The 15,332-nt window shown below is 41.5% G+C and overlaps 2 protein-coding genes across 9 annotated transcripts in view; one reads left to right on the top strand and one right to left on the bottom strand.

Annotated features, from left to right (window-relative positions):
• Nucleotides 1–10,589, top strand: part of abi1a (abl-interactor 1a) — a 47,329-nt gene extending 36,740 nt beyond the window's left edge. For 2 of the 8 annotated variants that reach the window (XM_051410827.1, XM_051410828.1), the window contains 6 exons: nucleotides 1,047–1,147; nucleotides 2,350–2,475; nucleotides 5,477–5,776; nucleotides 7,336–7,422; nucleotides 8,501–8,686; nucleotides 8,788–10,589. In XM_051410827.1, coding sequence (XP_051266787.1) covers nucleotides 1,047–1,147; nucleotides 2,350–2,475; nucleotides 5,477–5,776; nucleotides 7,336–7,422; nucleotides 8,501–8,686; nucleotides 8,788–8,963 — 976 coding nt within the window. In that variant the 3' untranslated portion in view covers nucleotides 8,964–10,589. The remainder of the gene's footprint in view (nucleotides 1–1,046; nucleotides 1,148–2,349; nucleotides 2,476–5,476; nucleotides 5,777–7,335; nucleotides 7,423–8,500; nucleotides 8,687–8,787) is intronic. The other 6 variants (XM_051410830.1, XM_051410831.1, XM_051410833.1 and 3 more) reach the window with 4 other exon arrangements.
• Nucleotides 10,590–10,640: 51 nt separating this feature from the next.
• pdss1 (prenyl (decaprenyl) diphosphate synthase, subunit 1) lies at nucleotides 10,641–15,318 on the bottom strand. Its single transcript, XM_051410835.1, has 11 exons — nucleotides 15,129–15,318; nucleotides 14,263–14,330; nucleotides 13,876–14,008; nucleotides 13,515–13,645; nucleotides 13,170–13,311; nucleotides 12,961–13,072; nucleotides 12,711–12,820; nucleotides 12,527–12,607; nucleotides 12,154–12,267; nucleotides 11,984–12,064; nucleotides 10,641–11,516 (listed from the first exon to the last, which is right to left on the bottom strand). Exons 1-11 carry the CDS (start codon nucleotides 15,282–15,284, stop codon nucleotides 11,376–11,378), a joined length of 1,269 nt encoding a protein of 422 aa, XP_051266795.1. The 5' UTR covers nucleotides 15,285–15,318; the 3' UTR covers nucleotides 10,641–11,375.
• Nucleotides 15,319–15,332: the final 14 nt, after the last annotated feature.

Below are 15,332 nucleotides of genomic sequence, written 5' to 3' on the forward strand. Positions count from 1 at the left end.
CCGAGAGAGAGAGTGAGAGCGGGAGGGGGTGGGGGGGCGGGGATTTAGTCGGTCAGGGCATTGATCTACGAGCCCCGGGGTCAAACACAGGGTGAAACAACGCTTATACAGGCCACTGCCGAGCTGACATACATACATACATACTACATTCCCATGTCTAATATCGACAGAGGTTAGGGCTGGGCAGGACGCCATTTGTCCAAGGAATAATCCAAAGCCCAGAGATGTTCCATTTCACTAATAGGAAACTGAGAAAACCAGCAACACTTTGCCTGAATAAATGGTTTCATTGATAAATTGACCAACAAAACTATTACGAAAAATGCACATGCAATTTGTCATATTTGAAACCAGGCGTTTTTTTTTTCTTCTGGTGATCGGCTAACGCTTAATCAACTAATTGAATCGGCACTGTTTAATATCGACTGGCTACACTTTCGGCACCTGCATAAAGCTGTTATGTCACTATGTTGATTTTAGTTCATTCACTAAAAATACAGCATTGTTTGGCAAAGGCTCATATCATGTACAACAAAGTGTTTTAAATTTAGCCTCGTGTTCAGCCCCATTATAACGTCAGCTGCCAAATGAAAGTAAAACTTATTATTAGACTAAATACACAGAGCGTATAATAATCACTGTAAATTAGTAGAAAGTAGTATTTTGGGGCAATCTAAGGATATGAAGCAAGATATTTTTAGGTGGTTTTCATGAAAAAGCATAATTATTGATATTAACTCTTTATTCCATTTTACTGTGTTACTCTCAGTCTTCAATAGAGTGACTCATGTCCTGTTCTCCTGGGTGTGTCACTGCTAGCTCAGTCCTAACAAGCCAATAGACAGAAACAATGAATATGAGAGAAGAAATTGGACAATAATATGCTTTAGATAATACTTAAAAAGAGAAGTTTTACGGCCTTATAATTCTAAATAGGACATGCAGATGCCGTCCATATATCTGCAGTATTACCTGCTGTGCAGTCTGAGCAGGTTGCCCTGAATAAAACTGTGTCCTCTTTCTCTTCCGTCTCTCTCCTCCCTCAGTGGAAGCAGCGGGGGTAGTGGCAGCAGGGAGAACAGCGGCAGCAGCGGTATTGGCATTCCCATCGCCGTGCCTACGCCCTCCATCCCCAACTCTGGACCAGGTGAGTTTTGCTGGGGGAACATCGCGTAGTGACAGTTACCACAGGCCAGTCAGCCTTGTACCTTGTTGGTATTATGTGAATTGTACACAGCCAAACTGGCCCTACAGTGCTGATAACCCACCTAAGAATTTCATTAGTGTTGGTTTGGGAGAGTTTTGTTACCCTTTCCCATGCTTCAAATACTGGATAAAAGAATTTTTCTGTCCTGATAAGAACACTCTTGAGTATTGAAAAGATAAAACATCTGCTATTTATACTAAAAAAAAATCTGTTTTGCACTCCCTTATCAGCTGAAGTCTGGTCTGTTTGACCTGTGTGATATGAGATAACTCTCTTTAAACATTGACAGGCAGTGATGAGAATACAGGCTCTGCTGAGAGCCTCAGCCTGAGTTTACTTTTGTTAACACAATAAACAGTAGACACACTACATTACACTGCATACTACTATTAACTACGTGCCTTAAGTCATAAGTGCATATCTGTGTCTACGTGCATAAAATATCCAATTTTAAGCTATTGGTTTAAAATATTTTGGAGTAGCAGGCATTAGTTTATTTTTTAAAATGTAATATAAATGTGAATACCAATAATAGACATTAGTTGACGAGGTGTAAATGTAACATGCTATTTGCAGATAGTGAGACTACGCTGCACAAAGCCTATGTTTACCAGACAGGGATTATGGAGGCCCATTGTGTTCTAAGCACAGCTGATTCTCTATCCTACTGTGTAAATAGGCCAAGCTGCGTTAGGCCTGCCGCTTTATAGTGGAACAGTAAGGCCCACATAGCACCATGCACAAGCTACACATAGTACTGCATTACACCATACACAAGCCTTAGACACTGCTGCGTTTAACTTTTTGCAAACGATTGGAGCTGAACGAGAAATATTTTAGGTTTGTGTAGCAGCTTTTTTACCTCAGCGCCAGGATCAGGCCAGCAGCACAGAACTAACCACAGCTCTCCCTGCAAGCTGGTCGCTATGGAAACACTCAATTCATGCTACAAAGAAGTGTCTCTAAGTGTGTGCGGAGCAGCGCTGCGCCTTGACAAAGTCGAAGCACTCCTCCAGCCCCAAAGGGTCCTTGAGTAAAGTGATGTGATGTTATGTAACGGCGTAGAGGTGCAGGAGGCGGGCGAGGACAGACTCTGTTCTGCCTCTGCATTAAATGGTTACTAATGTTAACACTCCTTTCAGTCCCGCCCATGTCCGCTCCCCCGGGGGCACCTCCCCCACCCCCTCCTCCACCACCACCTCCTCCTCCTCCTCCCATGGCCGGGCTCGGCCCCCCAGCACCACCACCACCACCACCACTACCTATAGGTGAGACTACTCGACCTTCGAGGCCGATCCTGACGCCTCTGCTTCGTGGACGGTGGATAATCAGCTCGTCTCATGGTGGTGGAGATGCACAAACAAGGGTGTTATGCGTGTGGATGGATGTCTTTCTGTTTGTACACACTGCAAGCAAGCGGCTCTGATTGTTTCTGTGTGATCGTGTCATCGTGCCGTGGTTTTGTCCAAAAAAGATCTAAATTGATGAGTAAACAAAACTCGCTAAAAAGTACTAGTTAGTTCATGGAAATGGGCATAAAACACTTAAATCAACTTCAATAATGGATGCAGCTGTTCTCTAAAGTTCATTTGAGATATTTAATTCTGTAGCAATATGTATTCTGTAGAATATCCTTAATTTCTTCCCATAATTTGCCCATTAACTGAAACAACATTGTTTAGGAAATGAGAAAAGGACGGAAATCTGATTGGCTCTCGGCAGCTGAACATGTTGATCTTCTGCACATCAGCCAGATTCCCTGGTTGTTCAGCTCTGTAGGAAATGACTGGCTGATGCTGATGGTCTTGCTTGCAGTGTGAACCGGCTCTGTATGTGCTTCTGTTTGGAGACACAGCAGGTTACTTACTATATGAGAAAGTGTTTTTCTGATTCAGTTCCGTAACATTTTTCTAGATCCTCTGTGGTGGCGGTGCTTCGTTATTCTTCACCAATATGTTATGATTGGCTAATAAAGAAGTCTCATATCACCTAAGGCCTGGCAAAAATGACTGCCTATAAAATGTCTAAAATTGTTAAGTTACATGTAAGTAGATGATAACTTTAACATGCCAGAAATAAAATTGAAGGCCTCCAAATTGAGTTCCTTTATTCCATAGAAATATGTAAAAATCAATTTACCTTAAGGACTTTGAGGCTTCTTTTGCACAGGTATGTTACTGTTTCATTTGAGTTCCTTTACTTTTCCCAGAGAAAAGTGATTGCATGTGAAGCTGCATCAGGCAATATTTTGCTGAATTCTTTCTTAAACCACAGCTGGGCCTGCAACAGAGAAGAACCAGAGTTTAGCTCAGCCCAGTTACAGCATTAGTGTTTGCTAAGTGGACATTTATGTATTCACTAAATTAAAACTGGTTACACCACACATTTAGTTCTTGTGGAGAGATGAATATACATTTTTACACCCAGTAACTCCCGAATGCACGTGTTGAATAGCAAACTGCACCAGCTGACTAATTAATAAACTAGAGATATTTTAAATTACATTTCACAAAAAATGTTATGCCAGTTATGTTAGAGTAGCTTAATGACCAAATAATATCAGTTAGGTTAGGATGTTTGCATATTCCCCACTCATTCTAAATAAACAGGCCTACTACTAACTCTAAACTACTAAAATGTCATGCCTAAATTTATAAGCATTGTTGGATAAGTTTAACACATTGTTTGGCCCATAAAACTGTTGTGTTGTGATTTATGTTGCAGCTTGTGATGCCACAGTGACTTCCTGTTGTCATAGTTAATTGCTTTTGATTGGATGGCATTTCCTAGCAACAAGGTTACACATTACTAAAGTCTTTACTAGCTGAATGTTTTAATGGTGCAACCTGATTTAGTGAATCACTTCATTTTAAATTAGCTAGTACTTACTAACTACTTAACAAGTAATGGATTTACTAATAGCCCAGTCCAGGTGCCAGGTATGGCCACTGCATTCACATTAAGTAATAAAGTGCTGAAATACACAACAGTGAGGCAGCAGTCGATTCTGATGCTAGACTCACAGATGATGTCCCATAATAAGATTTCCTGGATAATGAAGTCTTAAAATATTCAACTCAAGCCATTCGAATGCTGCAAACATTCAATTTTGCCTAATGTAGCTTTACCTTACACAGGGTATTGACTCACTGAGTGATAACTGGCTTTGATTTACTGTCAGAGGTTCTGCAAGGCTGAAAAACATCCAGCTGTGTGTGTGTGTGTGTGTGTGTGTGTGTGTGTGTGTGTGTGTGTGTGTGTGTGTGTGTGTGTGTGTGTGTGTGTGTGTGTGTGTGTGTGTGTGTGTGTGTGTGTGTGTGTGTGTGTGTGTGTGTGTGTGTGCGCAGCGTCTGCTTATATCTGATCGACTGCAATCTTGAGCAAGATGATCACTTGAAACATGCACATTCTCTCCTCCGTACACCGATGCACACTTTGAGCTGTAATTACTTCTGCCAGTGACAATGTGGAGAAGTTTGTTTGCTCCTGTGTTCCTCTGAAGCTTTACTTCCTCTGGTTCCACCCATCCCTATCTGAGAGCAGGGCCCGTCCTTAGAGACGGTATGTTATCTAGAAATGTGAAAAGGAAATACTCTCTTTAACCCCTTCTCTCCCTCTGTAATTTTGTCTTTCACACACACACACAGCTTCTATAATCTTAAAATATTTGAGCGTATTTAATGTTGTTGTAACAGTGCTGTTGTTTCGAAGGGATGATCTGGTTATTATTAGACAACCAGTGTAACGATACACATGTGCACTCAATTGTGAACTCGCCCTCTCTCTGCGATTGCTCAAACACATTCACAATCCAAAAATGTGTGAAGTTATTTTCACTGCCAGATCAGTCTGTTCTGTTGCTGCTTCTCCTCTTCTCTTCGCTCACTGAATCTTTTACTACAGTTTTCCTTTGTAACAACATTTCTAAAAGAACCTTTTTGGGTGCAGGATTCATTTGGATGATCTTTTGGGACTCACTTTACCATTGTGAAATATCTCTGCGTAACAGTGTTATCAATTAACGATCTGTGTTGCTTCCCTAGCTCACCCGCTCCCTTTAATTGGTTATTGATTGTCTTTTTATAAGGTGTGGGGCTCGAAATCAATTTTTAAAAGCTCACATTATCTTTTACAATCTTGATGATTCATGTTTTGGGTGCTTTTTTTTTCTCCTCTTCCCTTTTCCATCTCCTCTGTCTAACCCCCCTCTCCCTCTTTGGTCCTGTCTGTCTTTCTCCTCTTCCTTCCCTTTTCTTTGGGTGTTTCTAGTGGTGGCCCCTGGGCCTGGTCTGGGCCCCGCTCCAATGTCCCAGTTTGGAACCATCTCGCGGCAGATTTCGCGGCACAACCCCTCCAACTCCTCTGTCTCTATGGTTTCGGCCACGGGCACCTACCGCCGGGCGCCGTCGGTCACTTCCCAGTTCTCCTTGCAGCAGCAGCAACAACTACAGCAGCAACAGCAGCAGCAGCAACAGCAGCAACAACAACAACAACAACAACAACAACAACAACAGCAGCAACAGCAGCCTCATATTAATGGAGGCACTCCTGGCTATGGCCAGAATTCAAGTAAGGCCCTTCTGTCTCCAATCCCAGCCTGCTTTATAGATCCTGAACTGTCACTGAAGCACAAAACTTCACATTTTTCCAAATCATGCACAGTCACAAACTAAAGCAAGCTAACCTTTGTAGCCAGAGACCCAATATTTCATGTTGGCAAGTGAGTCACTGCTTTCTGAAGGTCAAGCTTGCATTCTTGTCAGAATTATTGAATTTTACTTTAAGTCTGAAAGCACAGGTTGAGGCTTTTTATCCAACTGTTGGACGTCTTTAGTATTGATACAGAATGCCTCGTGTTTGGGTTCTACAGCAGATACAATGCAGACAATCGATGTCTGCTAACAACGCATAGACACAGTTTTTGGCCTTGTAAAAGCAGAAGTTAACCTGGAAATGCATTTCTCTGTACATCATGTGGATTTGGGTTGCTTTAAAACTCCACTAGCTGTCTTTACTTCTGGTATTAACATGTGATCAATATCTGGATACACTGTCTGGGTGATGGCATCCACTCCAGGGGCCTTTGCATCTGTTATTAAAGCGTCACCTTGATTCTGCCCGAATTGTGATCTTGCTGGGAGGATTATTTCCCTATGAATGTGGTCTCGCTGTAGGGATTGCATTTACACCTGGTTGAGATCAGATCACAATGTGAGCCGGATTGCATTCCAATCATAATGTTTTCCCTGTGCATTGCTTTGTTCCTTATCCATATATATTATCCAGAACCGGACTGCACGTTAATGCCAGGTGTAAGTGGTGCTCTAGTGCCTCATCTCCTTAAGACAACACCAGCCTCGATGGGCATTTACTGAAGCACTGGGCTTAATGTGTTCTGCAACTGTTGATTAGTTCAAGTGTCCCTAATCTGGGATTGATCAAATGATCTTGAAAAGTCAAAAAAAAAAAAAAAAAAGAAAGAAAACAAGAATTCAGAGCACTCTGTACATACATAACAGGTCTGAAGGGTGTTCAGCAGGCTTGTCCTGGACTGAGGTGGAGGTTGATAGACATCCAAGGCAAACAGTGCCTCCTTCTGGCCACTGGAAATTCACTTCTTTTAGAGCCATGAGTGGGAACTGTCTGTCTGACAGAAATCAGACATAATCCACTGTTTGTCCTCTGGCCTCAGTGATCTCATCACACTCACAGACACCCCTGAACTTTTCAGTGTTACAGTATTTGTGTCTGATCTGTGGAGATGCTGCAGCTGCAGACAGTTGAATGAATTAATCTGTTAACTATTGTTTCAGAATTGGTAATGTTACTCTTGTAACAACAAAAAATCTCATTTGGAATTTATAATGTTTCTGTTAGCTGACAGGTTAATTGATTTGACTAAGCATTTCAAGTCTGTCACTGTTCCACATCACTCTGTCCTGTTCTATTAGATGTATACAAGCTCACAATTCTTGCAGTGTGTTTGTGTCTTTGGTCTGTATCCGTGTTGTTTTCTTGGGATCGGTGTGCACTCTTAACTGTCTTCTGTACATTCTGATGGGCTTTCTCTTTCTTCTTTTTTTTTTTTTGTTTCTCTGCCTTTCTGTCTTTTCTCTGCTGGCTTTCAGTGTCTATCGCTCCTCCTCCTCCCCCCATGCCCCAGCTGACTCCACAGATACCTCTGACTGGCTTTGTGGCCAGGATGCAGGAGAGCAGTAAGTGAAGAGGCTAAGACATACTTTTAAGCCTTCTCTGTGCCAATTATTCCCATTCCATTTCCTGAACACCCAGCATGCCTTGTGCTTGTTCATCCTCTCCTCCCCCCTGTCTGTTGACAACAATTAATACCAACCTCCTGCAACAAGAGTCTCTTCGTGGTTTATATAACTTAATGTAGCTTTATCTGCTGTTTGGAGATTTGCTATGAACATGACACTTCCTTAGTAGCAATAGGGGTATGATACATAGCTGCTGAAGTAATCCCTTTCTTTTTAGAATATGTGCAGTGCAAAAGCAACCAACTGAGATTGCCGAGGGCCACCTAATCTGCTTCTTGTGATTTAGTGTCATGCAGTGGCTTTTATCACCGACTGAGGCTTGGTATTCGTATGTTGAATGTTCTTGTAGCACTGCAGGGTTGAGCTGAGGTGAATGATAATGTTTAGGGGGGGGTTCCAAAGGTCTCTGCAAAACAGGACTGGAGAAGATGGGGCTCTTTGCTGCACCCTGCTGGTCCAAAACCTACAATACAGTTGAAGTGTTTAAATCTTGACCAGAAGCAACTTTAGATTTCTGTGATGGACATTTTTAATGAGTATGCTATAAAGCAATAATAGTGTTAGAGAAAGATGATTAAAATGATTTTACAGCTATCTATCTACCTTTTTTTTTTTTAATAGCTTTTTCCCAATGTAGATGCTATAACCTAATAAAGAGCATGACTCTGCATGTAATAACCATCTGAAGATAATTTTAAGTGTTCAAAAGTCCTTCACAGTTCCCTTTTTACCACATGTGCATGTCTGAATAGAGTCTCAGAGCCACAACAGGAGGAGCACAAAGCTTCACGAACCACTTAAGAGGCTTAAACATACAGTGTATGCTCCTATCAAGTGGGAAGTCCTAACAGTGATGCAGCCTGCTTGATGAATTTAACCTTAAAATACCTTCCATACACTCTCTTCTGCACGTCTCATCATTAATTCTGCATGATTCAGCCGTCCGACCTCTCCAGCACCAGGCTCATGTTGACCAGCGAAGCTTTGAATCTCACTTCCTGTGTCCGTTAAACAGTTGCAGATACTCCCACTCCGCCTCCCCCTCCGCCTCCGGATGACTTGCCCATGTTCGACGACTCTCCTCCACCTCCGCCGCCTCCTCCAGTGGACTACGAGGAGGAGGACGCCGCCGTCGTGCAGTACAACGACCCCTACGCTGACGGAGACCCGCAGTGGGCACCCAAGAACTACGTCGAGAAAGGTTTGCTCAGAGGGCAGCATGTTTTTTTTTTTTTTGGATGATGCTCAAGTCCTAACATTGGCTCATGTCCTCTAAACAAACCTCTCCATTCCCTTTTTCAGTGGTAGCCATCTACGACTACAGCAAGGACAAGGACGACGAGTTGTCTTTCATGGAGGGGTCGATCATTTACGTCATCAAGAAGAACGATGACGGCTGGTTCGAGGGCGTCTCCGGAGGCGTCACCGGACTGTTCCCTGGCAACTACGTGGAGTCCATCATGCACTACGCCGACTGAAGGGACCTCGCAGTAACCATACAGTCTATTTATTCAGTCATATCATAATCCACTGAGAGACTGACCGCCGCAATCTTGACTCCTGAGACGCATAGACATAACTGTATGATCCCCCCTTTTTGATATGACAGAATGTTCTTTCCCTTAACTGATTGCAAATAAAATGAAAAGTAATATCTATTTAGTTTATTTTGGTGTTATATGGGCGGGTTGGGGACATTTATGGAATATGTAAAAAAAAAAAAAATAATAATAAAACCCAAAAAAAGAATTTAAAAAATAGTTTCTAAAGAATTTGACTGCACGTGCTCACACCGGTTGATATCAAAGACGATGGTCACACAGCTGAAGGGTGTACGACATCATCTTGCCTGGACAAAAAAAAAAATTGGCGATTCGGGACTGAATCTGAACAAGAGTGTTAGGTTTGACGGAACAAATAAAATGGCGATGTCACGTAAACGCACCTTCAGTTGAAAGTGTTACCGTCAGTTGTATATAATGTGAGCTGCAGCCACTTGGGTTTATGTAATGTGAATTCAGTGAATGTCGATTATTTGATAGTTTTCATTAGTGGTGCTCTCCTCGACTCCGTAAGGCTCATTCGTAAAAAATAAACGCAGATGGCCTGTTGATCATTTACAAGTTTAAATACTGTATATGGTATTTCAAAGACAAATAATTACTCCTGAAAACCAGTCTTGGCGTGAAAGCATGCAAAATTTTGAGATATAATGTAATCTTAAGTTTATTGCCATTATGCTTCCATTATGTTGTAAATGTATTCACCTTTTTAATTTTTATTACACTGTTGAAATCACTGAACTTTTCAGACTCTGAAGTGAATTTCCAGCTTTCCCATGGTCTCACCCTCTATATACCGATTTGCATCTTAAAAATGAAATGGAGTTTACTTTTTTCATGCATTTAGATCTGTTTGAAGCAAGAGAACACATTCCATATTATTATTTTTTGGCTTATTATCAAGCATTTTAAGGTTATGTCACATCACTGTTATTAACTTTATACTTATCCACTTAAAACCTGTAGGATCCATTGTTAACATTGGAAATAATGGACTCTGATGGACAGCGTGAAGTGATGATTAGACAGGAATTGTCGTGCCTGACACTGCCATGTGACAATTCAGATGTAATGTAGACCAATAAACAACTCTAATACCTCCTCAGTCTTCACCAGGCAACAATGACCTGCTCTGGGTTCAAGGACCATGTTGAATGCTATGAACATGAAATCCTCTGGGTTGCACAGGTGTATATATTTTAACTCAAGTTAAATCAGCCAATCAATATTTAGGTTTCACTCAGGTCTAGGAATCATCTTTATAACATTGTATTTTTTCTGTTGGCCCACGTGCATCTAACATGACCTAATTTTTTGACTCCAAATGCATTCGTCATCGTTTACCATTTCAGGATACTGCAGCTAACGCCTTGATATTTTGCCCATTTGCTTTAGTTTTTCCAACAAACAAACTTGTTCCGTCTCAATTTCATGGGTAGAAATCTTGAACTCTATCCCTGTCTGCCCTTCATTTGTACATATAATATGTTGATTGAAAAATTAATGTACAGTCTTTTATAATAAACAATTCTACGTATACAACATCCACGTGTGGTCACTTGGAGGGAATCAAAAAAAGGAGCGAAGGCTTGGTTTAAATAAAAAACATAATAGTAGGTTTATTGAGTATACAGTCATTGCAGATGTTAAGGCCTTGGTTGTTACAGGTCAGTAAACGTTCACAGGTCAAAAAGACACATGACTTTTTGACCTCTGGGGGTGTGGACGGATCTCAAAAGACGATAACACAGATCCAAACAAGCACACCAATGACAGTCTCGCTTCCATTGTGTTTGGAATCACAGAGATTTTGCAATGCCGCCACAGCTCAGCACTAGCATGTAACAAACTGTCAGTCGGCTAGTTCGAGGCCTGGGACGTTGTTGCAGTTACAGTACTGTATAATGAAGAGTTGGCATGTAGCTTTCAGTGCCATACATTAATTTATGTTTGTTTTTTCCAAAACCATCACCGTTGATACTGAATCAGAGGATTTGCGCTTAAAAAAAAAAAAAAAAAAGTATGTATTTATACATTGTATTATTAAATAATTCGGCCTTGTGTATTTTTTGGGAGTGGTTGAGAGAGCCATGAAACATATCAGTTCAGAGAGACCCCTGTGTGCTGTTTTGATTAGTGTTCAGACAAATGCTGCCATATTCATCTAGTGTTGGCACTAAAATCAGCACCGGGGGTCCTTCAGAACCAAACTCCTATCGCTTCTCTCACCGTTATTGTTCGACCCTTGCCTGTGCAGACAGTGCAGACAGTGAGCTGCTTTCCCCACAGGTACAGTAGCTGCCTGAAGTGAATCCCGGCAGAGGACGTTCACTTGTCTCTGGTGAGGACCATCTCAGTAAGCCTGATGAGGGCGTCTCTCTCTGCCGACGGCCTCAGCCTGTTGATCTGCCTGATGGCTTCTTGACAGTAACGCTGGGCCAGGTAGTTGGTCTGTTGAACGCCATCGCTCTGAAACAGAAGAATAAGGTGTCTATCCAACCATCTATCTAAGGAAAGTTTGCTGCGCATTGTTGTGTATCGGCAAAACATAGCTTTTTCCAAATCAAACACATACCCCGATTGCATTTTTGGAGGATTTTGTGAATTTTTAACAGCTTGAGCAGAGAGCACTGAGTTGTGCCATTAATCGTACAAATGTGTTTAACAGTCTTGGCATCAACAACCCTTAAAAAGAGAGCACTGTACAAATTAAAATGCCTCCTCCACTCTCAACTGAAAGCACACACAGCTTAAGTGATATTAATTAATATATTTAAGGTTCTGATCAGTCTTCACTTAATATATCAAACTTTAGTTGTTTTATATTTGTCTATTTACAATAAAAATGCCTCACAAAAAGAAGCAGATATTTTTTAAAGTCTACAGGTAGAAACGTATTGATAAATATTTTCTTCACAATGTATTATTGGTCATACCTGAAGGACGTACTGCCAGGCTCGATCTACGTCTCCTTTAGAGCTGAAACGCCTAATGATCATTGCGTGGAGCTCAGGAAACTGCAAACACAGAAAGAAATTGAGAGAAAGACTGTACAGTTTCTATGAAAACAAATCAAACCATCTGAAATGCTGACGTTGGTTCTCACCTGTTGACAAGCAAACAGGACCGGTCCCGTGGCTAAGCCCAGTTTGAGATCTGCAGCTGTGGGCTTCCCCAAATGACTGGCTCCCGATGTAAAGTCCAAGACATCGTCCACCAACTACAGGAGAAAAATGAACCCATAAAATCATTTTATATACCTATTAGACATTCAAAGTTTAATACTACACACCATTATGTCCTGGATGTAAACCAAATGTACTGAGAAATAGAGGATAGTAGAGAAGATTAATGGAGTTTTGGGTCTCACTTTTCAAATAAACTGTACAGTAAACGGCTGACATGCTGTAGCTTGTAAAAGATATAATAGATTTTAAAAAAAATTAAAGATTTAAAGATTTAAAGAGACAGAAAATGACCTGAAATGCGATGCCAACATTCTTCCCGTACTGGTAGGCTATTTCATGAACCTCAGGATCAGAAGTCACCAGAATGGATACCTTAAACAAAAGGAGGAGAGACAGTCAACAAACAGCATTAAATGTAGAAACCAAGGCCTTTCTCCAACTCGGTGATATTTTCGTGGAGACAGAACGTACATACTGCTTTACAACTGTTTGCAATGAGACTCGCTGTCTTCTTGAAGGTTTTCTCGAGGTAGTGTTTGAACCTCTCGTTCTCGTTCTCTTTAGAACCCAGCTGCATGAACTCACCTGGAAGCGCAATCAACATATATCAGGGAGTACGTTAGTGGATTCTGGACAGTTTGCTACAAGTTACAGCATCCAATCTGCAAGGTTTCTTTAAACTGACTGATGTGGCAAAAATAGCACAAACAATCCGACCACTGTACCTCGCACTAGGTCCTCTATCACCTGGGACATCACTTTTACCACTGCATTGTTACCGATGCGAGCCAAGAGCACGGAGGCAGCCGAGAGGATTAAATCTCCGGCCAAGATAGCCTGCAAGAGACAAAACAAATGTTATTCTTATTCTGAAATATTAATGAGAATGAAGTGATGCAGCAGAAAGTATGAGGTGAGGATTTATTTCCCTTACCTTTCTTTCGCCCCACATGTCATTGATTGTTCTCTTTCCCCTCCGTTTATCCGATCCGTCTATGACGTCATCGTGCACCAGGCTGGCAGTGTGGATCATTTCTGAGATCATAGCTAAGGCCCTCTGTCCTGGTAGCAAATCTCTACAGAGGACAAAGAGCCGGCGAGAGATTGCAGGAAGTGAGATGGAATAAAACTCTGGATTATGCTTCAAATAGAGTCATTACAGGGTGTGGTGCATCTTCACTCTTACAACTGTGTTATAGGTCACTTTGGGTTAGTAGGAGCAGCAAATGAAACAGAATGTTTTGTTAAAGTATGAAGGTCTGAAGTGATTCAGTCTTACCCGGCTCTGTTGCTGTGGATGTTGAGTGCCCGGGCCATCAGGATGACTATAATTGGTCGAATTGCTTTGCCTTTGCCATCAAAGTAGTAGTCGCATAGAGACTTCAGCTCTTCTTTGGTTACAAATAGCTCCTGCGAGGCAAAGTCATACAATTCATGTCTTTTATGTCAATCATAATCAACTGACACCATGATAAAATAACATCCAATTGACTTGTAGTACTCCAACTTAAGATAAGCTTTAAATGCCCTCCTGACTCTACGCTGTACAGACTGTTAACTAACCTAATGTTAGCTGAAAACTCCCATTATTTTATATGTAGAGACACATAGCAAGTACACTCTGTGTATTGAAAATGTACCTTTCTGATGTCATCAAATAAACTTTGTAAATCTTTATTGGCTAATGTGAAGGGGTCCTTCAGCTTCGCATCACTGTGTATCTTTCTGCAGCAGCAAGACTGTAGTGTGGGATCCAGCAACCGGGACTTGTGTCTGCGGAGAAAGACAACACAAACTGTAAAATAAAGTGGCAATTACACAATTTAACAGGCTAATATTGGTTATTTTTATTGTTTTTACCCTAACCCTAACCCTCATTGGCTGTGCAACAGCTACATTTCCTGACATGCACAGAAAACCAAAACATAAAAATTCTGGTGTGCTAAAAACTGTCAACTGCAGTGTAAGGCAACAAATTATAATAATATGCACAACTGCGTGGACAGCCATCGGTTAAGACAACTCACCTGGTGAGAGATGAAGTAAAGTTTAAAGTTTTCGTATTTATCTTTGTTGGTAGTGCCGATGGCCGCCTCTGAAACATCAAAAAGGACATGATACAAATAGGACATTAGAAATGATACTTTTAGGACAACAAAGTCAGCATTTCCCCTTCAAGAATTTAACTCCTGGCAGCTTAGAAAGGTTTTTAGAAACATATAACTGAACAGTGACCTGCAATAATACATGAAAAATGCAAATAAGTAATAATAATAATAATAATAATAATAATAATAATAATGATAATAATAATCTGAGATGATGATTTTGGTTTCTGCTTTAAATGATTTGAGGGTTAAATACTGTCTAAAGCTTTGTAGTGTTTACTCTTTTTTTAGCAAAGTAGTGTTTTTATTATAGAAATCCTGAGTAACAGGTTGAGTCAGTGACGAATGAATGAATGAATGAATGAATGAATGAATGTAAGGTTTAAATAAATTATTGAATGCACACTCGACCAGACGCTGGTTTAGATGTAGGTGGACAGCCAACGTTAGCCAAGTAAAGAGCAGAGCTTAGTGTAATATCCACAGCAGGTCTTGACCTTTATCCCAGCTGCGAGCCAACACCCCCCTCCCTCCTCCTCCTCCTCCTCCCTCCTCCTCCTCCTCCTCCTCCTCCCCTGTTGCAACAAGTCACCACTCATTTAACAAATTATTACCAAACACAAGAAACTCTTGCAAAACACACACTTCCAGGACACTTAAGTAACACACCGGTTATCTGAATTAGACATTGTTTGTGTCGGGGCTGCTTGGCTGACAGCTCGGAGGTGTGTATGACCTTCCAGGGTTTGACAGGACTTCCTGCCGAGTGTCGCCGGCAAACTCACCTCGTTGCCCGGCCGGGAGCTCCAGGATGTCCGCCCCAAGGAGGACGCGGAGACGGACACACACCTGCCGTTAAAATACCACAAGGTGTCCAATAAACTCGTGCCAGTACAGCTTGTACTCCACCTCCGGCACTGCCTCCACCATGGACCCGCCATGTTCCCACAGCAGCGTGCGTCAGGACGGGTTATATATTTGACCGGAAC

Source organism: Dicentrarchus labrax, unplaced genomic scaffold, assembly GCF_905237075.1.
Source record: "Dicentrarchus labrax unplaced genomic scaffold, dlabrax2021, whole genome shotgun sequence".
NCBI lineage: Eukaryota > Metazoa > Chordata > Actinopteri > Moronidae > Dicentrarchus > Dicentrarchus labrax.

Bases quoted from the DNA above. Each gene is read 5' to 3' on its own strand.
- pdss1 (XM_051410835.1), bottom strand. From the start codon at position 15,284: ATGGCGGGTCCATGGTGGAGGCAGTGCCGGAGGTGGAGTACAAGCTGT. The intron at 13,073-13,169 runs GTAAGGGAAATA...TGTCTCTTGCAG, and splicing joins ACATGTGGGGCGAAAGAAAG to GCTATCTTGGCCGGAGATTT. The intron at 12,821-12,960 runs GTACAGTGGTCG...TTGCGCTTCCAG, and splicing joins GATAGAGGACCTAGTGCGAG to GTGAGTTCATGCAGCTGGGT.